Source organism: Salvelinus fontinalis, chromosome 24, assembly GCF_029448725.1.
Source record: "Salvelinus fontinalis isolate EN_2023a chromosome 24, ASM2944872v1, whole genome shotgun sequence".
Taxonomy (NCBI): Eukaryota; Metazoa; Chordata; class Actinopteri; order Salmoniformes; family Salmonidae; genus Salvelinus; species Salvelinus fontinalis.
This window is the reverse complement of record NC_074688.1, coordinates 2,221,337-2,244,864: the sequence shown is the minus strand read 5'-3', so window position 1 is coordinate 2,244,864 and position 23,528 is coordinate 2,221,337. Positions and strand designations below refer to the sequence as shown.

At 41.0% G+C, this 23,528-nt stretch overlaps 2 protein-coding genes and 1 long non-coding RNA gene across 3 annotated transcripts in view; all 3 read left to right on the top strand.

Annotated features, from left to right (window-relative positions):
* Nucleotides 1–102: 102 nt before the first annotated feature.
* Nucleotides 103–15,291, top strand: clrn1 (clarin 1). Its single transcript, XM_055879367.1, has 3 exons — nucleotides 103–664; nucleotides 12,460–12,639; nucleotides 14,070–15,291. Exons 1-3 carry the CDS (start codon nucleotides 412–414, stop codon nucleotides 14,333–14,335), a joined length of 699 nt encoding a protein of 232 aa, XP_055735342.1. The 5' UTR covers nucleotides 103–411; the 3' UTR covers nucleotides 14,336–15,291.
* LOC129821748 (uncharacterized) lies at nucleotides 5,669–7,734 on the top strand. The gene is made up of 3 exons (XR_008754401.1): nucleotides 5,669–5,737; nucleotides 5,901–6,036; nucleotides 6,538–7,734. It is a non-coding gene; the product is annotated as an uncharacterized LOC129821748 (long non-coding RNA).
* Nucleotides 15,292–15,741: 450 nt separating the features above from the next.
* mindy4b (MINDY family member 4B) overlaps nucleotides 15,742–23,528 on the top strand; it is a 48,769-nt gene continuing 40,982 nt past the window's right edge. Inside the window, exon 1 of the mRNA XM_055879365.1 lies at nucleotides 15,742–15,891. The gene's annotated coding sequence lies outside the window, so the exon portion shown is untranslated. The remainder of the gene's footprint in view (nucleotides 15,892–23,528) is intronic.

Below are 23,528 nucleotides of genomic sequence, written 5' to 3'. Positions count from 1 at the left end.
TACAAACAGGGTTCCTACATCTACAGATTAAGTCGATATATATTCTTCATTCCCTCTGACGTTTGGAAAAATGCTGAGAAAAAAAATGTGTGGGCGGGATTTGAGAAGTCATTGTGCTAGAAACTTCTCGAAGATAGCGAGAAGCACTCTCCCACATGTAGAACCTTGGTTACTTGGAGATAATGAGCAAGGGGGAAATACGATCAATGTAATTTAATATGCAACGGCCATTTTAGAACAGCATCACTACAGTATACACATTTAGCTATTTCAATGACACTTGTCATAATAGCCTAACACAGATAATTAGCAACTTGGTTTTGGATTATTTGGGAGTTGGCTACCAACTGGAGATGAATTGAACACCATGGACTGGTCAGACTAATTATTTTTCCACACTTCAGACTCACCATGCCAAGTTGTCAAAAGAAAATTATATTCTCTGTTGCCGGAGTGTTGAGTTTCGGATGCGTCCTCATTATTGCGGCCGCGATGGGGACGCAGTTTTGGGTCCAGGGGACTGTTCTGTGTACAACCGGGGCGCAACTTGTAAATGCCACAGGACAAGAGCTGGATAAATTTGTCGGTAGGGTTAACTATGGTCTCTTTCACGGACAGAGAGTTAAGCAATGTGGACTTGGTGGAAGACCCTTCAGATTTTCATGTGAGTAGAAGACCCTGTGAATTGCATGAAAGGTTTGTGAAAACCGGTGTATTTAAATATTACTGCTGGGTTGAAACGGCATTCTCATTTGCGCATCTATTATGAAATTTGAATAACAATGAGACGAGCAGTCAACCACCACATTAATAATTCAAATGACTATAGATAGCCTACACCCTTGTTTGAAGTCCTTTCCCTGTGACGTAAGGATCTATTTTACTAAATTAAATGGAATGTTCAGCATAAATTATCTTGGTAGCATTGGCACAATATATAGCCTAATTATTGGGTGTTGGGGGAAAAAAATACTTTTTATAATAAAGTATTTGCAGGCTAACAATAAAATACAATACATAATGTGATTACCCAGTGGGCATACGACGTGATAAAGACGTATTTTACTGGTTGAAATCCGTTCTGGACATTATATGACCAGATTAATACGTCTTCTATATGATGTCTTTTTGACATAATGCAAAATACGTCTTATTTTGGTTGATAACTGGTGTGGAGTTCAACCAAAAAACATATCTAAATGTTACTCAATTAATAGAAACCAATCTATATTAACATGTGCATAGTCTTGGTGGGCCATGCACACATTGTATATAAGACCATAAGAACCATTACAATTATATAACAATTTGAGTAATGTTCTTTTTCAGCAGGGATTTCATGATTCAGTTTAGCACATTTGGCAAACAGCTGGCAGAATGCACCAAAGCGGGTTAGGATCTCGTGGCATACTGTATCCAGTCAACCACAGGAGGTTAGTGGCACCTTAATTGGGGGGAATGGGCTCCTGTTAATGACTGAAGCAGAATTAGTGGAATGGTATCAAGCACATGGTTTCCAGGTGTTTGATGCCATTCCATTTGCTCTGTTCTGGGCATTATTATGAGCCCTTCTACGCTCAATAGCCTCCTGTGCAGTCAACACACTTGACTCAGACCCATTCCATTTGAGTACCAGGGGACTCGGTCTCAGGGGGCTTCATGCGTGCCGAGCTCTTCCCGAGTCTGGCAGAATCATATTACTCTGGGCTCCGGCTAAAGGTACTCGGCTGAGTCTTCAGTTTATCCGGTCCGATTGACTTTTTCAGGAATAGGGCCATTTTGAGGTTTTAATTCGTCAAGTGATGAAATGCCTATTTCTTTTAAACAAAGAAATGTGATATTTCACCTCCAAGTCATCAAATTTGCTAGGTCATTAAAAGCTCAAATGAATGAATCCTATAGTTATCAGAGATGGTCCGTAATTTAGAGAATCTCCGATGTTATAAATGCTTTTGCTTTTACTACCGGCTATGTTTTTCATAGTTGCAGTCCACCCAATTGAAAAGTGGACATTCACTTCCATAACATTTGTTCTAGGCTACCAGCATGTAAGATAAGCATGCACAATAACACAGGATACCCGTACAAAAAAATGCACTGCTGTTAAAATGCAGTGAAACTGCAGTACAATTAAATAAGGTTTTTTAAATGAAGAATATCTGTTGGCTTGCTGTGTGGCTTCTGATGGTAATCGTTTGCTTGTGTTAACTAATTGCACTGTTTTATTGTGCTGCACATTTTCTTCTGTTCCACTGAAATGCTGTTTTGATGTTCTATTATGACTAACTAAATTTGATTTCAGAATTGAACAAATAACATGTAGGCCACCTATTTCTTATGGTGGTTCGTTTCTGTACTATCAATTGAGGAGAGACAAACGTATCACACAAGTCAGAGTTATACTTAAACTAAATCTTTAATCACTTATAAGGGAGCAAGTCAATACAACACGCACATGAAGTCAATCGATTGAGTACTCTACGATAATGATGGCTGGTCGACGATTCACGCTCAGATGATTCGTTGAGAGCCCGAGACAAAAAGTACAAAGGTCTTTTTATAGCCAATATACACCCCTTTCAACCTACATGACGAACAACAGATATTTAGAATGGGTCACAAGGTTAAGATTTGTATGGAAGACAGTATCTGTTGTGTCAACAGTTATCTTTCATTCTACAGACCAGGGTCTGGCCCTGGGGTCATCTCTCCCTGGTACCATATAGAACGGAAACATTAACTCATGCTCTGGAATCCGGTTTCTTTAGGTTTTATCACCCAAAAGAGAGCATAAATCTCCTGTCAGTGTTACACACACAGATTAGCGTTCTAACAACCCCGTATTCTATTGCATAAAAGAGCCATTGGATGCAATAAAAGTATTATAACATCATCTTGCAATTTTCCACCATAGTCTCTTATTTCAAATCAAATTGTATTTGTCACATGTGGCGAATACAACAGGTGGTAGACCTTAAAGACCTTACTTACAAGCCTTTAACAATGCCGTTTTAAGAAAAATACCTGCTAAGTAAAAAATAAAGTAACACATAATTAAAGAGCAGCAGTAAAATAACAATAGTGAGGCTATATGCAGGGGATCAATGTGCGGGGCCATACGCACTACCCTCTGTAGTGCCTTGCGGTCAGATGCCGAGCAGTTGCCATACCAGGCAGTGATGCAACCACCACTATCCTACAAAACTCAGCAAAAAAGTCCTCTCACTTTCAACTGCATTTATTTTCAGCAAACTTAACAAGTGTAAATATTTGTATGAACATAACAAGATTCAATAACTGAGACATAAACTGAACAAGTTCCACAGACATGTGACTAACATAAATGGAATAATGTGTCCCTGAACCAAGGGGGGGTCAAAATCAAAAGTAACAGTCAGTATCTGTTGTGGCCACCAGCTGCATTAAGTACTGCAGTGCATCTCCACCTCATGGACTGCACCAAATTTGCCAGTTCTTGCTGTGAGATGTTACCCCACTCTTCCACCAAGGCACTTGCGAGTTCCCGGACATTTCTGGGGGGAATGGCCCTAGCCCTCACCCTCCGATCCAACAGGTCCCAGACGTGCTCAATGGGATTGAGATCCGGGCTCTTCGCTGGCCATGGCAGAACACTGACATTCCTGTCTTGCAGGAAATCACACACAGAACAAGCAGTATGGCTGGTGGCATTGTCATGCTGGAGGGTCATGTCAGGATGAGCCTGGAGGAAGGGTACAACATGAGGGAGGAGGATGTCTTCCCTGTAATGCACAGCGTTGAGATTCCCTGCAATGACAACAAGCTCAGTCCGATTATGCTGTGACACAACGCCCCAGACCATGACGGACCCTCCACCTCCAAATCGATCCCGCTCCAGAGTACAGGCCTCGGTGTAACACTCATTCCTTCGATGATAAACTTGAATCCGACCATCACCCCTGGTGAGACAAAACCGTGACTCGCCAGTGAAGACCACTTTTTGCCAGTCCTGTCTGGTCCAGCGACGGTGGGTTTGTGCCCATAGGCGACGTTGTTGCCAGTGATGTCTGGTGAGGACCTGCCTTACAACAGGCCTACCAGCCCTCAGTCCAGTCTCTCTCAGCCTATTGCGGACAGTCTGAGCAATGATGGAGGGATTGTGTGTTCCTGGTGTAACTTGGGCAGTTGTTCTTGACATCCTGTACCTGTCCCACAGGTGTGATGTTCGGATGTACCGATCCTGTGCAGGTGTTGTTACACGTGGTCTGCCACTGCGAGGACGATCATTTGTCAGTCCTGTCTCCCTGTAGCGCTGTCTTAGGCATCTCGCAGTACGGACATTGCAATTTCTTGCCCTGGACACATCTGCAGTCCTCATGCCTCCTTGCAGCATGCCTAAGGCACGTTCACGCAGATGAGCAGGGACCCTGGGCATCTTTCTTTTAGTGTTTTTCAGAGTCAGTAGAAAGGCCTCTTTTAGTGTCCTAAGTTTACGTAACTGTGACCTTAATTGCCTAAGCTGTTAGTGTCATAACAACCGTTCCACAGGTGCATGTTCATTAATTGTTTATGGTTCATTGAACAAGCATGGGAAACAGTGTTTAAACCCTTTCAATGAAGATCTGTGAAGTTATTTATTTTTTTACGAATTATCTTTGAAAGACAGGGTCCTGAAAAAGGGACATTTCTTTTTTTGCTGAGTTGCATTTATTTCCATCAATAATTAGTTGAATTATTGCACCTGAAAATATGAATGTTATATTTTTCCTTAAAGCTTTCAAGCAATTAACATAATGTGTCCGGTAATTGTATTTAATATCATTGGCTACATTTTTAAAAATTGAACCTGTATTTAACTAGACAAGTCAGTTTAAGAACAAATTCCTGTATACAATGACGGCCTCCTGCGGGGACGGGGACTGGGATTAAAATTAGGAGGTAGGCATATCCTTTCCAGCTAAAACTTCGATTGGAATCTGTGCTTCATGAGCAGCAATCGATCTCTGCGTGCAGACAGCCTGCTCCAGCGCGTTGGTCAAAATTGCATATGGCAGTTGGAACAGACACAGCTGGAAAACACAGACAGTTTCTGTAAACCATGTTTTAAAATGTTTTAAAATTGTATATTTGACTGCTAAATGGTAGTCCCTGTTCTCCTGCATTCTTGTTGTACTTTTGTAAGTAAAGCGGAAGTTTGTTGGAGTTTGCTAGCTATTTAACATTAGCTCGCTGGCTAATCCTCCATGGACATGGTAAGTTAAAATGTTTACCTTTTGTAGGTGTTGGTTCTAGCTAGTCAACATTTTGATATCGGTTTAGTTAATGATAGTAAATGTGTGTGAGATGATGATCACAATAACTTGAACACATTGTCATGTCAACATTGTCCTGCTAGCTATGTGTGTGTGCTCGGTGTTCTGTGAGAGATATGACGATGATTATAATCACAATAACTTACAGAAAAGATTGGTACACATAGGAAACATTGTGTGTGTGAGACAGTAAACTATCCTAATTCTTGAAACGTGTACCCCCAAAATGAATGTGAAGATTTTCTTGATTCATCGGAGTTCCTTGTATTTTCTATTGGAGAATACAATACATTTTGCCTATCCCTGCTCCCCCTCAACACTCATTCTAAAGTTACACCTCTCCACTTCCTTTTTCAATTCTTGATTCTCATTTTTTGCAGGAATCTTCTAGCTTGGATGGAGGAAGGATCAAAGGGAATGAGTATAGAAGTAATCCATTCTGCTGAGTAAGAAATGTAAATGGACAGCAAAACATAGGCAGACAGGCGAAGAGAGAGAGCCTAACTGCCAGATTGCTGAGGGGCAACATAGTCAATGTACTTGCTAGTCTAAGTCTAACTTTGTGGAGACTTTAGGTATTGGTTAATCATGATTCATCTGTCTTTACAGTTCCTGAAACATGTCAATGACCTGATGCATGGCCTCTACAGGAGTGCTTGGCCACCACACTCAGTTCCCAGTGACCTATTCTGCCGCATCCCAGGGAAAGGAGACAGCAGAACCACTCTTCCATAAATCCATGACAGTAAGTTGTGTGCAAAATGTTATTTTTTTTATTTTTCGGTTTGATACTCTGACATTCAGTGTGTATAATTCCTACTAACCAGCTTTGTAAGATCTAGGTTTGTACTAGCTATGCTGATGGTCGTTATCTTTTTTTCATTGCATCAGGTCTCACTGAGACTGGATACCCCAAGGGACATGCTATTCAGCTGCCCATTATTGCCTGGTCTTACACTCTTAGAAAAAAATATATCTAGAACCTAAAAAGGTGAATCGTCTGTCCCCATATGAAAACCCTTTCTGGTTCCAGATAGAACCCTTTAGTTCCAGGTAGAACTCTTTTAGGTTCCATGTAGAACCTTTTCCACAGAGGCTTCTATTCTACATGGGGACAGCCGGAGAACCCTTTTGGAGAAAAAAAATTCTAAGAGTGTAATGCAATTAGATCCAATTGAAATAGAACCGCTTCTAATATAAGTTGGTAAAGCAAATAAAATCCTATTTTAACTGGCCTTTTTTTCAGGTGCGAAACCCTTGTCCTGATTCAGAGTCATGTAAAGTTGGTGAGTCATATACAGTTTCTTCCATTTCTCTCTTGCTCATTCTCCCTGTCACTCACTCAAACTCACACACGTGTGCAGTTGCAGAGAAGAGGAAGCGATTTGCGGATTACACCCATTCCTAACAATGTTTGTTGCAGGAGTGATAAGACAGACACAACTTTTGAACAAGATAATATTGCCTCTTTACTCATACTTGAATTGTTGCATTTAGCGTTCTTTTTTAAAGACTGCAAGCTGTCCTCAATTGGGGGAAATTCTGTCCGGGACAACGTCCTCAGGATTATGGAGCAGTGTGTTTTATAAATAGTTGTTTGAATATTACAACGTGTATTAGGATTAAGCAAATTGATGACCGATATGAAGGGACAGAAGAGCAAACATGCCTTTGCTACCACTTTTAGTAGATTCTGACTGTTTAAGATATTTTACTTTGCATTACTGTTCTGACGTGTCCTGCAGGCCCACATTATATGGCGGCAGGTAGCCTAGTGGTTAGAGCATTGGGCCAGTAACCGAAAGGTTACTAGATTGAATCCCCAAGCTGACAAGGTAAGAATCTGTCGTTCTGCCCCTGAACAAGGCAGTTAACCCACTGTTCCTAGGCCGTCATTGTAAATAAGAATTTGTTTTTAACTGACTTGCCTAGTTAAATAAAGGTTATTTAAAAAATAAAATTATGCCAATTGTTAATTTATTTTCTTGTATTTTAATGCTTATAGTAAGTGTCATGAAAAAGCCAGAAAATTCAGGAGGTTGATGTGTTGTGAGCCCTCTCGAAAGTCCTAAAATATGCCCCTGACCGCTGTGGTGGAGGACAACGCAAAGTTTGTACATCAGCAAGTTTCTCTTTTTTTCTCTTTTTTTCATCTCTAGGCTGTAACTGCCACAAAATTATTCAACTAGTACCATGGAAATCATTTTAGCTAACTGAGTCCACAAATATTCTTCAATTAATGTCCTTTTCTAGTTTGCTTTTAAAATCTCAAATTGGTAATGCACTGATTCTCTTCACTGCAGATCTGACCCATCAAACGACTCTTCAAGAGGGTCACTACGCTCCAGATCTCTTTCTGTGCTCAGCGGTACTTGATGAGGATCTACCCCATCACACCACTCTAATTAATTATTAATCAAATAAAACAATGGGCCTTTGTATAGTCTGTGTCCCATTCTTTCTATGCATGTAATGTCTGTGGTTGAATTATGAAACAATTACTGTATTTAGATGTATGAAAAATTAACGTAGATTCGTTTTTTACATTTCTTGATCTATTTTAAATGTAAGAATATGTTAGATTAACTTTAATCGGTGACTATGGAAACAATCAGAAATGTAACGAGCAATGTTTTCAATATCCAACTATCTGCAATACTTTTTACAGCACGTTTTTCCCCGAAGGGCGCTATCTGAACCTAAAAGGGTTATTCAGCAGTTTCCATAGGAGAACCCTTTGAAGAACCCTTTTTGGTTTCAAGTAGAACCCTTTTTGTTTCAGGTAGAGCTCTTTTGGGTTCTATGTAGGACCCGTTCCACAGAAGATTCTACATGGAAACCAAAATGGTTATACGTTGAACCAAAAAGGCTTTTCCTTTGGGGACTGCCGAAGACCCCTTTTGAGACCCTTTTTTCTACGAATGTAGGTAATAAACTGTAGTCAAGTAGTCATTATTGTTTTTATTTAACTAGGCAAGTCAGTTAAGAACAAATTCTTATTTACAATCACAGCCTACAAAATGATTTAACTAGTACCATGTTATGATGAGGTCTTAACTATGACCAGTAGGCTACATAATATAGCACATAATATAGTGGTCAGAATAATGACCAGCTGGTCAGATAGAAGTCACAGTTATGACCAACTGGTGTAATGGTGGTCAGAAAAATGTCATATCCTGGTCAGTAAAAATATGTTTAAAAAAACGTCCTTTTTCAACCCGTTTGCGACCAGAATAAGACGTCATAAAAATACATTTTCAACCAGAGTTTGCACACTGGGTAGTAACCTAAGCATAGGACAAGATTAAGTAGTCACTGATGCCTAAAGTAAAATTTAAATAAATTTGCCAAAATGTTATAATTACTCCTGTCTATATAGAAATGAGTAAAGTAATACAAGACAAGCAAGACAGAGGACCATTTAGTTTCTTTCAAAGCTGTGGATTGTTTCAAATCACAAGCATGTTGGCCTATATGACTAGTTGGGAAGCCCGTAATTTGCGGCTGTCAGTGAAAAAGCAATGCATCTGAAACACGTGTGACGATAATGTGTCTTCAGTAATTTGAAATGTTGCGAGAAGAAGGGGAGGGGTGTGTGGTGAAGATATTGGCATATTGTGTTAATTGTTTGTCCTTAAGATTTATTTTTGTATCAATTCCCTATTACATACAGTATGTCACCAGTAGTAAATTTGGTGGCATTAATTTAGGTTAATGCATGTATTAATTAGGTCTACATTTACATTTACCGTTCTCATTCTCGGAGTGGAAACATTGTAGAGTTCACAATAAGTTTTGTTTGATTAAATATCATTTGACTTCGGCCAGACTCCCTCTCCCCCACAGAGAGGGGAGCTGGTGGGGGGTTGACAGTTGTAAATCACGGATTGGAACTTTCAGCCATCTCCCTCTCCAAATTCACATATGTTTTCCCGCTGAAACTCTAACATGTTCTAAAGTGAATACTGGAACAATATTTCTAACAGAACGTGGGGAATGTTCAGACGATCTAAAGAAATTGATGTCATTTCGGTTGTTATTTTGTGATGCATTAAAAATGTAAAAGGAAATACTGTAAATTGAAAAGTGTATATACACCACAGGTACGAAGTCTCCATTCTCTATGTTGTGTATGAAAAATGATTAGTGTTTTTGTTAAGAGAAGGATGTGATCTTAGAAACTATAAGAGGAAATTGTTTCTAAAACAAGTGAGTAGTCACCGCCCCCAAGTGAGTGAAGTCAGAGCCTCACAAACCGCCCCTATTGAATAACTATAAAAAAAAATGTTTATAAAATCTCTGGTAATATTGACATCAAATCAATGAACTCTAGCTAATCAAAGTCGCAGCACCAATTTTAATCACACATATTGCAACCGCATTGCATAAGTTGCAATAAACTGTTAAGTCACATAATGATGAACACATTGCACGAGAAGCAATGTTAATATATGTCTTAATTTAAAAATGCAACTCTGGGTCCGAGGCAGAGATGGCGAAACAGATTTTTTGACTAGGGGTTCAGGATTGTTTTAAAGCCTAGTTTAGATATATTTCCGTTTATTTCCGACATTTTGGTAGGCTATTTGTTTGTCAACTTGTCTATAATTAGATACATGCAGCTTCTTTTCTGTCATTACTTGTTGCCCCAGAAGACTCATTATAAACTGTGTGGTTCGAGCCATGAATGCTGATTGGCTGATCGCCGTGGTATATCAGACTGTACAAAACATTTATTTGTATTGCTCTAATTACCTTGGTAACCAGTTCATACGCTGAATAAAATATAAGCGCAACATGTAAAGTGTTGGTCCCATGTTTCATGAGCTGAAATAAAAGGTCCCAGAAATTTTCCATGCACAAATTTGTTTTTCAACCCAGTTAGTGAGCTGTTCTCATTTGCCAAGATAATCCATAACACAACGCCACAGATGTCTCAAGTTTTGAGGGAGAGCATGCAATTGGCATGCTGACTGCAGGAATGTCCACCAGAACTCATAAGCCACCTCCAATGTCATTTTAGAGAATTTGACGGTACGTCCAACCAGCCTCACAACTGCAGACTGTATATGACGTTATGTGGGCGAGCGGTTTGCTGATGTCAACGTTATGAACAGAGTACCCCGTGGTGGTGGGATTATGGTATGGGCAGGCATAAACTACGGACAATGAAAACATTTGCATTTTATCGAATGCAATTTGAATGCACAGAGATACTGTGACAAGATCCTGAGGCCCATTGTCGTGCCATTCATCCGGCGTCATCATCTCATGTTTCAGCATGATAATGCACGGCCCCATGTCGCAAGGATCTGTAGACAATTCCTGGAAGCTGAAAATGTCTGTTCTTCTATGACCTGCATACCCACCAGACATATCACCCATTGAGCCTGTTTGGGATGCTCTGGATCGACGTGTACGACAGCATGTTCCCGCCAATATCCAGCAATTTTGCACAACCATTGAAGAGGGACAACATTCAACAGTCCACAATCAACAGCGAGATCAACTTTATGAGAAGATGTGTTGCACTCCAAATGGTGGTCACACCAGATACTAACTGTTTTTCTGATCCATGCCCCAAACTTTTTTAAAGGTATTTGTGACCAATAGATGCATCTGTATTCCCGATCGTAAAATTCATAGATTAGGGCCTAATTCATTTTTTTTTCCTTTCCTTATTTCCTTATATGATCTGTAACTCAGTAAAGTTCTCAGTAAAGTTCTGAAATTGATGAATGTTGTGTTAATTTCTGTTCAGTATCTTAGCAATAAGGCACCTCGGGGGTTTGTAGTATATGGCCAATATACCACGGCGGTGTTAAACTTGATTGCTGACAAGCAAAACATTTTGGGACTATGTCAACAATGGACTAATGAAACGAATACTAAAAGATAGTTTTTGGGTGCAGTTTTTCTTTAACAGTTTAACAATCCCTTAAATGGGGGTCTCTTTTCCCCACAGCAGCAGGCTAATCGGACGCTCTGCACTTTACTGTGACAGTAGGAGAAAAATACTAGATCTGGTCACAAATGTTAGCCTAGTGGCATGGGACTAATGGAACTGTTACCAGGCATTACCAGGAGAATATAGGACGGTGGTGCTATAACTCCCTGCTATCAACCAATCAGAATCCTGGATTCAAACAACCTGTTTTATGATAATGGTTTTACAGGCTGCAGAGATGCATAACGCTGCTGTAAAAATGTATTGAACATTCACGTCTGAGACTAGACTAGGCTACACATACAGTAAGCCTGTACACAAATGTGGGTCATGGAGACATGGCCACGTGTAAATGTGCACATAGCCTACCCTCGCAGGGGGTAGAAATACCTAAAGGAATATTTTTTTAAACTTCATATTCATCTACAGCACTACCCCAATATCAATGCATGTGAAAATGGCGCATTATCCAGAAACATTTTTGACATTACTTTACTAACCTTTGCCAACTCATAGTTGGTTAAAATCACATGATAAAAGGTTACGACAGATGATGTAAAAGTGATGTCAAAACTACTGGTAACCTTAAATTACAACATACAGAAATGTTTTATTTTCATCTGGTCTTCATAGAAATCCCCCGTTTTCACATACGATGAATATGAAGTTGACAAATGTTGAAATGTCAGAAGACCATTGTTATTGAGTGTTAACAACAAACTCAAATCAAACAAAGCAGGAGAAATGTAAAGGGAGGAAAGAGAAACCTGTTATCAAAATTATGAAGGCTAGCCTTACAGGGGAAACCCAACTGCCTTCAACTAGGTTAATTGGCCATTCATAAGAGGGCATCTCTTATAACTCAGCAAGTAGCACTAAATAGCAGTAAATGCAGAAAAAAATCCTACACAAGCACAATGGAGTGAATCAGCAGCAATGCATCATCAGCAATTTTTCACTAATGAGATTTGGCACACACACACACACATTATCTTTTCGCTTGACCGGCAGGCTTACTAATCATGGTGAGGCCTTTTTAGATGAACAAAAAACGATTTGTTCTCTGACTGTTTGTTCCATCTGCCTTGCACGTTAAACAAATAGAATACAGTTTCATGTGTTTCATCATGTGAAAGTTGTGGGGGGAAAAAATACTATTTACTGTATAATAATTATAGAACATTCCCACACCTCTCTATATTGTCCCTCTCCTTGTAGTTTTTCCGAACTTGGTGGAAGTCATCCCAGCCAGTCTTCACGTCACTGTGATCTTCTTCTGCGTAGTGCTCATCTGCTTCTCATCTGTGGCCACAGGCTTCTTTATGTACAATGCCTTTGGTAGTCCCTATGAGACTCTGCACGGACCCCTTGGACTCTACCTCTGGAACTTCGTCTGCTGTAAGCACAAAAAAAGTCATAATTTCATATATTTTTTTAAACAGCTTAACCTTTTCTTTCTAGAGTGCTGTCCTATCCTTCATGTGGAATCCCCTTCTAGGCTTTGAACCAGCTGCCTACTGTGAACATTGGCTAAGCACAAGACCCCATACTCTGCGACATAAGCACAACATCTAGCACACCACTCACATCACAGGTAGATGTAGGCAAACAGCTCTCTTACACACGTGCATTCCATCTTCAGATATAAATAGCTTGCAGTAGGCTACACAGGAGCCACGTTTATTGGTTCTAACATGTGTCCTTTGTTCCGATCTTGTCCACATTCTGTTTGTGCCCACATTTTCAGACAGGTGTAGACAATTAAAAGATGCATTGTGATCTGATCTTCCTGACCACCTCCGGATGTAGTCAGGCACGCATATGTGTAGCCGGATCTGGACATTGAAATAATTTAAATAATCATTCTCCCGCCCTCAAATCATTGACAGGTGGCACCATTGTGTCATTAAATAAAGAAATATTATTTTCGAAGAAAAGCTGTGAAATAATTTGCATACAGGAAGGGATCAGGAATTCTGGTCACGATGTGGACACAGTGTGTAGACTCATTTCTGAAAATTGTGGACCCAATCAGAATGTGGACAAGATCAGGATGCATGTTAGCCCCAGGTATGAACGGGGCAATATAGCAGTGGTTCTCAACCAGGGGTACTAGTACATTTTGACATTTTAGTCATTTAACAGACACTCTTATCCAGAGCCACTTATAGTATTGAGTGCATACATTTTCATACTGGTCCCCCGTGGGAATTAAACTCACAACCCTGGCATTGCAAGCGCCATGCTCTTCCAAATGAGCTACGCGGGACAGCCGTACCCCTTGGGGGTACTTGAGAAGAATCATGCGACCATACACTTACTTACACTTACTGGTACTCTGCTATAGAGAACATGATCGGGGTCCAACAAAGTTGTCCTTCAGCATTAGTTAGAAATGCATATCAGAGACTGAGACTCTACCTTAGCGGGCCTATTAAATCAAAACCGCTTACCAGGTTTCAGGGGCAAACATTTTTATACACTAGAATGCAAGTTTGGATTCATCTGATCAGTGAACCTATATTTACGATGATGTAAAACATGTCACATGATAATTAATCTCTCGCAGCAGTGAATAACCAAAGGTTAATTGTTTTGGTAACCTGCTTGGGATTGCAACTACTGTAGCGTTCACACATTTCATTTTAATGTGTCGTGGGCGGGAAGTAGTATTCTGCCTTATATGAACGTGTTTACAGTAACCGATCATTTGGCTGCCTTTTACTTCTTATTTGAACTCCCAGTGTTGTCAACTGTAATAGTGTAATATTGTTGTGTGTATGTGTGTGTGCGTGCCTGTCTGTGGGTCTGCCCATCTGTCTGAATAGGCGTCTGCAGCTGCCTGGTGATGATTCTGTTTGCCTCCGAGGTGAAGCTCCACCGCCTGTCCGACCACATCGCCAACTTCAACGAGGGCACGTTTGTGTACAAGACGCACACAGAGCAATTTGACCACTCCTTCTGGCTCATCTTCCTTACCTTTCTCATCCATGGCCTTAACATCCTGCTGATCCGTGTGGCTGGCATCCAGTTCCCCTTCCAGGAGGCCAAAGAGTCGGACGTGAACACCGGGGCATCAGATCTCATGTACTGACCAGGGCTTTTGTTTGTTTGTGTGGCCGCTTGCCGGGCCCCCCCACTATAGTGACACTGAGCCTCGGCTATTAGCGTGTCTCAATGGGAGACTTGGGGCCATAGCTTTTATGTGCCCATGTGCTGTTGAAAGGTCTAAGCAAATGTGACCCTCCTAAACTGCTTCTTTTCCCCTTCCAGTGACAAGCTGTCAGTCCTTCAGACGACAACTGGAGACGTGTCCCTGGCCATCTCTGTTAGGGAAGCTGTTTTGAAACTTTGAGTGAGTGGGTCTTGTTTTTCTTTCCATTGTTAATTGGTTGTATTTCGTTAGGTGGTGGGCCAATTAAAGGCCAGGATTTCACTCGGCTGTTGAAAAGCAGAGACTTGGTTGGTTCCACTCCATCATGTTTTTACGTGCATTGGCAGTCCCTCCCTTGGCAGTCCAAAGCTTTATCAATGAAGGTGGACCGTTCAACAGTGTGTCACGATTGATTGACCAGAATAGGTACCATGTGTATTATGGATTGACTATATCGTAGCCTATCAATTTTGACCCCGAAATGTATTGAACGACCACAGCAGTATATAGTAAACATAGCAGTTTCTTTATCCCTTGTGCTTCATATTGGTTTTTACTTACTCAGATTTAGATGTTGCTTCATTGTTTGATCGTATGATGTATTCAGAATCATGTGATGTGCCAATTTTTATGATTTTAATGATGACCATTCCTAACACAACATTGATTTTATGAAATGTGTAGAGCTATTTAGATTTGTTGTAGATTTATATGCTGTTATTGGTGTAAGTCCGAGGTATATGTATTCTCTGTCGTAGGAAGAACAATTGTATTCATGTCCACCTACAGTATCTGTGTAAATGTTCCTTGAATTATAGCTATTTTTGATTGACTGATCAATTCATTGTATTAAACTATTTAGCATCTTTCTAAGGCACTAAATATTTAAAAACTAATCAAATGTGTGAGTACATTTTATCAGCACTATAAGGTTCCGGATTATTCTAAATCAGTTGAGTTTCAGAAAATTACAAATTTCTTTCCCTTAATCCCACAACGTGGCAATATCTACATACACTATAAAGTACATCGGTAGACAGACCAAATCTTAAGTTAAAACTGAAAATGGAATTTAACAAATAGGACAGTAAATGTGTATGACAACAGCTGCAGTGAAAGCAAAGGGTTGTTTTCTGTGCATAATACAATACAGCACAAAAATGTTGCATTGAAGCACATTCGACATCATTGACATACACGAGCGCATTCAAAGAGAAGCCACTCCCATCAGTGCCAAACAGTGCAATAGTGTCCAAATAAGATTTAAACACCATTCTAAGTTGTTTTCTATGGGGGCTGTGGCTACGTGGTCATGAATATGCAACAGGTGCCTATAAAAACTGCCAGGTTGGCCTTCTGACAGAAAACCTTCAAAGGCTTCATTCAACTTGACTCTTCCCCAGCAACAAGCTTCTACAAAAGCAGCCCAAATAGACTGTCCTAGAGCCTTCCTCACCTAACTGTTTTAAGTCTACATAGTAGCACTGAGACTCAAGGTAAGTTTTTCTTATTCTGTATTCAATTGGGTGCAAGTTTTTCCCATGTTTAATTCATGAATGCTAAATTGCATCTTAATAGAGCCTAATCATTGCATTGACTTCATTGCACTTTCAAATTGAGCTGCGTGAAGTGAATAATCTTTTTCTGACTTAGTATCTACTGAAAAATGGGTGTCAGATTTTCATGGTTGATTTTTAATTACTCAGATTTTGAGATATTCTGCATTAAACAACAGATTCAATAATTAAAGTAGTCTAATGTCAAGATGAATCCACGTACCAGCTATATGCCCATTTCCCCTCAACCCGAAATGAATGGAAAGATGCACATAAAAAAGTATGTGGTGTTTATCTAATCCATTAATTTTGGATTGTGGGACATGACTGGAGCTACAAAACAGATTACCTAGGACGTTGACTTCTCAACAGAAGACCACTTTTGAGGTCTGAAAACATCAGACAAACTTAGATTTTGGAGTGTATCCTAGTGGCATTTTAATTATGGTAATTCAACTAGGTATGACAAATAAAACTGGTTGCAACTCCTCGAGAAAATTGTTGAACTAAACCGCAAAACACTTCAATGTTTCAAGTGGAAATATAACACTGTACAGGTCCTGGTTAGCTTTCAAAGATTTCACACTATCTGACCTGATGGTTTACAGAACAAATCTTTTTAGTTCTATAATTTAGCACAATAGCGTTTACTTGTTTTATTGGGATACAAAATATTCCATATGTGGTAAGGGACGAGGCACATCTTGTTATTTTTCTTGTCGCATTCACACGTGCTTTGAATGCAATGACACTTCATCATACAGGGGTACTACCGTAGACCATGTTTAACAATAATATTTCATTAAGTTCTGCAGGTGCAAAACTCCAGTGACTGGTTCGTTAATTCAGTAAGAGGGGGGTAGTGACAGAGAAGTGTACCGTTTCTGTTTCCTTGTTTAGCCCCACAAGACATTCTGTATTTACTTTCATATTGGACAGGCCGGTAAGGTGTCTTACCTGAGGGGAGTGGTGGAGGCTTTAGCCGAGCAAACTGCTTTTAAGTCACAATCATGGTCTTCACTGGCCTCTGTGTCTGGGGAGAAGATTTGCAGGGTTAAGAATTGTGCATCATTTCAGAGTAACATGGGACATTGTCAACAGAATGTTCTGATAGTCTAGCAGTCTCGCAGGTGTCAAATGAGCCGTTCTTGCCTGTGTAATAATTGCGTGCATAGCATGAGGCACATGGATGGTTAGGGTAGACATAGCCACAATATCAGAACATGCCAAAACAGACTCAGCAGCAGCCGTTACCGATCTCAAACAGGAGACCCTTCCCTTGAATTGTCTAGAATAATAACCAAACGGTCTATAACCCACACCATCATACTGTGTCGAAACTGCTGACATAAACACACCCTTCTCAGAAACAAACAGATGAAAAGGTTTCGTATGGTCTGGCAGGCCCAGGCAAGGGGCGGACATCAGAGTGTGTTTCAATTTTACCAATGCCGTCTCAGTCTCATCCGTCCACACCACAATTTCCCTCATCTCCATCTTTCTCCCATAGTTCAAACATAACAGGATTGTCTTTATCTCTGCATAGTCTTTCAACCAAGGACGGCAGTAACTAGCCACACCCAACAAAGACATCATGTGCTTGCTTAGTAACAGGTTTAGGCAAAACTTTAATTGTCTCTAATCTATCTTTGGAGAGGGTGCGACCTTCAGAAGTAATGTCATGACTTAAATAAGGTCCAGCATAACTGCATTTTACTTGGGGGAACTTTATGACCATTTTCTGCTAAGAAAATCAACAATGCTCGAGTGTCCTCGTGACATCTCTCCTCTGACTGTGGGCAAACCAACAAATCATCAACATATTGAACCAAAATGCTTCCAGCAAGGGCAACAAAACCCTCTAGCTTCCGAGCCATTTCTTGGGCAAAGCTCAACGGTGATTCAACATAACCCTGGGGCATTACCGTCCAATTATTTGCCAAATCAATTAGTGAAAAACAACAACTACCTGGAGTCACCTGGGATAAAATGGTAACAGTGTTAGGCACCAGGGGTGCTCTAGCATGTACAGCATCGTTTACTATTCTAAGGTTTTGCACAACACGATAATCACCAGCTGGTTTCCCAACAGGTTAAATTGGTGCGTTACAGGGTGAATTCAGACAGGGAATCAAAGCGCCTCTTTCAACTAACTGGGAATTGGAGTAATACCCTTTTCAGCTTCTTTGCTAAGAGGGTACTGAGCTTTGTAAGGTCTGTGGGTGCTTTTTGGAACGACCACAACTGGTGCAGTTTCGTTAACACCCACATCTTTCCATTGCTTTCCAGGAGCTTTTGATAAACTATAGTGGGGAACAGAGCCAGGGACTTCATACAGACTTCTCTTAGTATCTGTCAACAACACTCCAGCTGCTACAAAGTCTTCTCCTCTGTATATCAAATTCATGGTTATCTCAACTTTCTCTTTTTGGTTTAACCATCTCTGTTGGTATTCAGGGTCTCTTTCAAATGAGGGAACAGCAGCAGTACAATGTACAATGTTCAGAAAGTTCCCAGTTAGCATGCAATGGTGAATAGAGGGATTGCTCTCTGAATCTGTCCCTCAACATGTTGATCATTCAAATGCCAAGCATATTAACAGTTCATTAGGCAGAGGGAGATTCCATTTTCTCTCGATCCCAATGACAATCAATGACAATCTTCCTTCAGTACATGCAACAGATAAATTCATTTCACACATCACATCAAATCTCTTACTTATACATTTACCAGTCAGGCAGATGAATATAGGAATTGGTGTTTCCATTTCCACCACATCTAAGGGAAAGGTCAAACATTCTTCAGAGGGAATTCCAGACGCTCCAACTGTGCGCATTGTTTCCTTTGAGGGGAAAACAGAGAGGGCAGACATGTTCAACACTGAAACCGTGCCCCCAGTGTCCACCAAAAATTAAATTTTATGGTTATTACCTAAAATGTTGATCAGGGGGTTTTGGGTTGACAAGGTGGTCAATTTTAACATTTGACAGGTTTCTTCTGCTTCTTCCTCATTGTTTAATTCATTTGTTTCTTCTGTTTCCACCTTATCCTCTGTTTGGTAGCCCCCTCGCCCTCCTCCTCTTCCAAATGGGTTGTCTACCTGTACACCAGATGGGGAAGGGCAATCGTTTTGTTTTTCTCCTCCTTCCGGACAATCTCTTGAGAAATGCCCTAACTTCCCACAGCTCCAGTCCGTCTTTGCGTCAGCTCCAGCAGGGGCCCCTCGGCCTCTACCTCTTCCTCTGTCTCTTCAGTTTCCACAGTTACCACAATTTCATTGATGTTCTCTTCCTCTTCCAGAGTAGTACATCAGCTGTGCCTTCTTCAGTGTCTTTCTGTCCTTTAATTGTTCTGAAAGAGCTGCATAATCTGGACCCCTACAAATCAACCGGGCTAGACAATCTGGACCCTCTCTTTCTAAAATTATCTGCCGAAATTATTGCAAGCCCTATTACTAGCCTGTTCAACCTCTCTTTCGTATCGTCTGAGATTCCCATAGATTGGAAAGCTGATTGGTCATCCCCCTCTTCAAAGGGGGAGACACTCCAGACCCAAACTGCTACAGACCTATATCTATTCTACCCTGCCTTTCTAAGGTCTTTGAAAGCCAAGTTAACAAACAGATTAACGACCATTTCGAATCCCACCTTACCTTCTCTGCTGGTTTCAGATCTGGTCATGGGTGCACCTCAGCCATGCTCAAGGTCCTAAACGATATCTTAACCGCCATCGATAAGAGACATTACTGTGCAGCCGTATTCATCGACCTGGCTAAGGCTTTCGACTCTGTCAATCACAACATTCTTATTGGCAGATTCAACAGCCTTGGTTTCTCAAATGATTGCCTCGCTTGGTTCACCAACTACTTCTCCGATAGAGTTCTGAATGTCAAATGGGAGGGCCTGTTGTCCGGACCTCTGGCAGTCTCTATGGGGGTGCCACAGGGTTCAATTCTCGGGCCGACTCTCTTCTCTGTATACATCAAGGATGTCGCTCTCGCTGCTGGTGATTCTTTGATCCACCTCTACGCAGACAACACAATTCTGTATACCTATGGCCCTTCATTGGACACTGTTAACTAACCTCCAGATGAGCTTCAATGCAAGTAAAACTAAATGCATGCTCTTCAACCGATCACTGCCCGCACCTGCCCGCCCGTCCAGCAATCACTACTCTGGACGGTTCTGACTTAGAATATGTGAACAACTACAAATACCTAGGTGTCTGGTTAGACTGTAAATTCTCCTTCCAGACTCACATTAAACATCTCCAATCCAAAATTAAATCTAGAATCGTCTTCCTATTTTGCAACAAAGCATCCTTCACTCATGCTGCCAAACATACCCTCGTAAAACTGACCATCCTACCGATCCTCGACGATGTCATTAACAAAATAGCCTCCAACACTCTACTCAAAAAATTGGATGCAGTCTATCACAGTGCCATCCGTTTTGTCACCAAAGCCCCATATACTACCCACCACTGCGACCTGATCTACCCACCACTGCGACCTGATCTCGTTGGCTGGCCCTCGCTTCATACTCGTCGCCAAACCCACTGGCTCCAGATCATCTACAAGTCTCTGCTAGGTAAAGCCCCGCCTTATCTCAGCTCACTGGTCACCATAGCAGCACCCACCCGTAGCACGCGCTCCAGCAGGTATATATCACAGCTCACCCCTAAAGCCAATTCTTCCTTTGGCCGCCTCTCCTTGTTGTTCTCTGCTGCCAATGACTGGAACAAACTGCAAAAATCTCTGAAGCTGGAGACTCTTACCTCCCTCACTAGCTTTAAGCACCAGCTACCAGAGCAGCTCCTGGTAGCTGGTGCTTACATAGCTCATCTGTAAATATAGATATTTTTTAATTAAATCGTATGTATGGATTTACTTCAGGCAGTGGTTTTGTTTCCCATGCGATACAAGTTGTCGTTACAGCGGTCTTCAAATCTTGTCTCCGTACTGTCACCACAGCCTGGCACAATAGGCTGCTGTATTAGTCTTGGTCAGGCGTCAGGCCTGAGTGTTGGAGGAAGACTCTCTCTACTCTTTCCATGCAGTCACTCAATTTTTCATCAGTTACCTGTTTGGTAGAATGGATTTTCTGCCAGTCTGTGTGTTTAGGGAAAGCAGCCTTTATAGCTGTAAACACTGCATCCAGCAGGACACAACGATCAGCCACTAATACATCGCGATCCCACATATGTTTATACTCCTTACATTTCCAACAGCGGCAGAGTATTTCTTCAATTTCTATGGTTGTGGGGTTGTACATGGAGATGATTGTTTTTACCTCTTCTTCGAACTTTACAGCATCAGCTGGGTCAGTGACGTCACCCCCTATCTCTTTAATTTCATCAACATCCCACAGTCTCTCCAGTTCCAACATGCCACCACCATCATTGGGGTTGGGGTAGCATATTATGGCATATATTCCCAGGGGAGGCTTTTTCTTGTTTCTCCTAACTTTTCTGGGTTTTTGTCCTCGTTCCTGTCCTCACTGCTGCTTGTTTCATCTTTTTTGTATTGGCAACTTTCTTTACTGACATTCTTCCTGCTGCTTGCGCATCTTAATTTTTTTATTTATTTCTACATTCTCTCTTCTCTTTTTGTCTCTTACATTTCTACAATTCTCTTCTGAGGTCCTCTAGTGCTTACTTCTTCACTCTCTCTCTCTTCCATTCCTGTTGTTTTTGCTCGTAGCCTTCTATATTACGTTCCAGCACCCTCTCCAGCTCTTCCAACAGCTGCTAAACCTCCCGCTCCTCCACCGGGCACCTGGCCACCCACAAATGGGTTCTGATGGTGTGGGAGACCACAAACTCAGTCCGCTGGTGGAGGATTCGGCAGTGGTGGATACCAGGGGGGCCCCATGAAAGGGTTCCCTCAGGAGAAGGGACGGCTTCTTCTGTTTGGTTCAGTAACCCCCTACTAAATGTATTGGCCATTATTTTACGCAGCCCCCTTGGTTCCCAGTTTGGATCGTCCCTCCTGCTCTTACTATGTCCATTACCAATATTTAAAGCATTTGGGATTTTTTTAAATCAAAACACAGCTTTCACACTGGAGCTAATCTCCTGTTCAGTAAATGAGTCAAGCACACAATACTCCTACATTGCCTTAACAAAGTTCTCTCATACACTAATGTTCTATTCATACAGGTATTTAGATACCTAGACTAGTTGGTCTATTTAACACCATATTTTTTGAATAGTACTCTCTTCTTTCATAACTCCACATACATAATAACGTTATACATCAAACTCCACCAATGAGTCATGTTATCCTCATGTAATCACAAAAAATGAGTCATGTTACCCTCAGAGACATGTTATCCTCGTCACTAACGAGACATGTAATCACGTTATCCTTGTTACTAATCGAGACATCCTCTGAGACATGTTATCTCAAATGAGATTTTTGAGACATGTTATTCTCTACCTGTAGATAAGGTAGACAGACAGTTATAGATCAGCTCACATAGAACTGGAAAAATCAGCTCACACAGAACTTGAAAACTCAGTTCATATCCTCTCCATATTCACACAACTTTCACATCCACATTCACTTAGTACTATTCCCAAACACTCTCGGTAATCTCCTTATTACCCTATGTGCATCATCAACGATTCTCTTGTCGCTACTTGCTATACATATACATAACACCCCGTATGAAAAAATACTGCAGACCACATAGACATTTCTTCTTCTTCCATGGTGCTTTCCATGGTATCATTATGCCCTCGCTCTAGTCTTCTCTTAAAACCAGTGAATAGTCTTCTCTCTATAAGACTATGGGTACCTTTTTATGTGTTACTCGCTTTCATTTTTTTTTTGTCATTTAAATTGACTTACTGAAATTCAGAAGACGTGTCCCTCAGAAGTTCATAGATCAGGTATCTTCCCCCAGGCATCTCTCAGTAAAAGTCTGGTCTGGGCGGGTCCACGTAGTCTTTGGTCAGATTTACCTTACGCTTTCCCACTAAGGAATGCGGCACCGCTGTCTCCCATGCAGACCTTCACTGGGATGATCCACAGGTGGAATCACTGATCCTGTTCGTTGACGCCAAATTGTTGTGGCAATTCTTACACAGGGTCGCTCTAAGTCAATCTAAATGAATCATCCTTTATTATCAGCGCACTGGAGAGTTTCCAACCAACGCCATGCACCATAGTACAGATATCAATCAGAAGCTCTACTGGGGCAGTCCCAGCAGTTGTCTTATATAAGGCTATACACAGACAAGTTGTTTTTGCATGATTTAGTATAATTCATTCATCATTACCATTTTGTTTCATTCATGTAACCGACCAATACTGGTTCATAACATGTGACAGACCAATACCTCACAAGGCTTCTTCTCTCTAAGCTGAGACCTTGAAACTGAGATGTCTTTCGTTCTCAAAACAAGGTGTGGGTGTACTGCCAAGGATTCGTTCAATCAGTCCCTTGCATAAACACAGAAATTGGTTATTAGAACAGCACATGAATAGAACACAGAAATTAGTTATAAGAAAAGCACATGTATAACATTTCCATCCCAATATATACATGATATACATGGAGTACACAGTGCAA

Coding starts and splice junctions, on each gene's coding strand:
- clrn1 (XM_055879367.1), top strand. CDS start 412: ATGCCAAGTTGTCAAAAGAAAATTATATTCTCTGTTGCCGGAGTGTTG. Junction 665..12,459: donor AAGACCCTTCAGATTTTCAT/GTGAGTAGAAGA, acceptor CTCTCCTTGTAG/TTTTTCCGAACTTGGTGGAA. Junction 12,640..14,069: donor CCTCTGGAACTTCGTCTGCT/GTAAGCACAAAA, acceptor CTGTCTGAATAG/GCGTCTGCAGCTGCCTGGTG.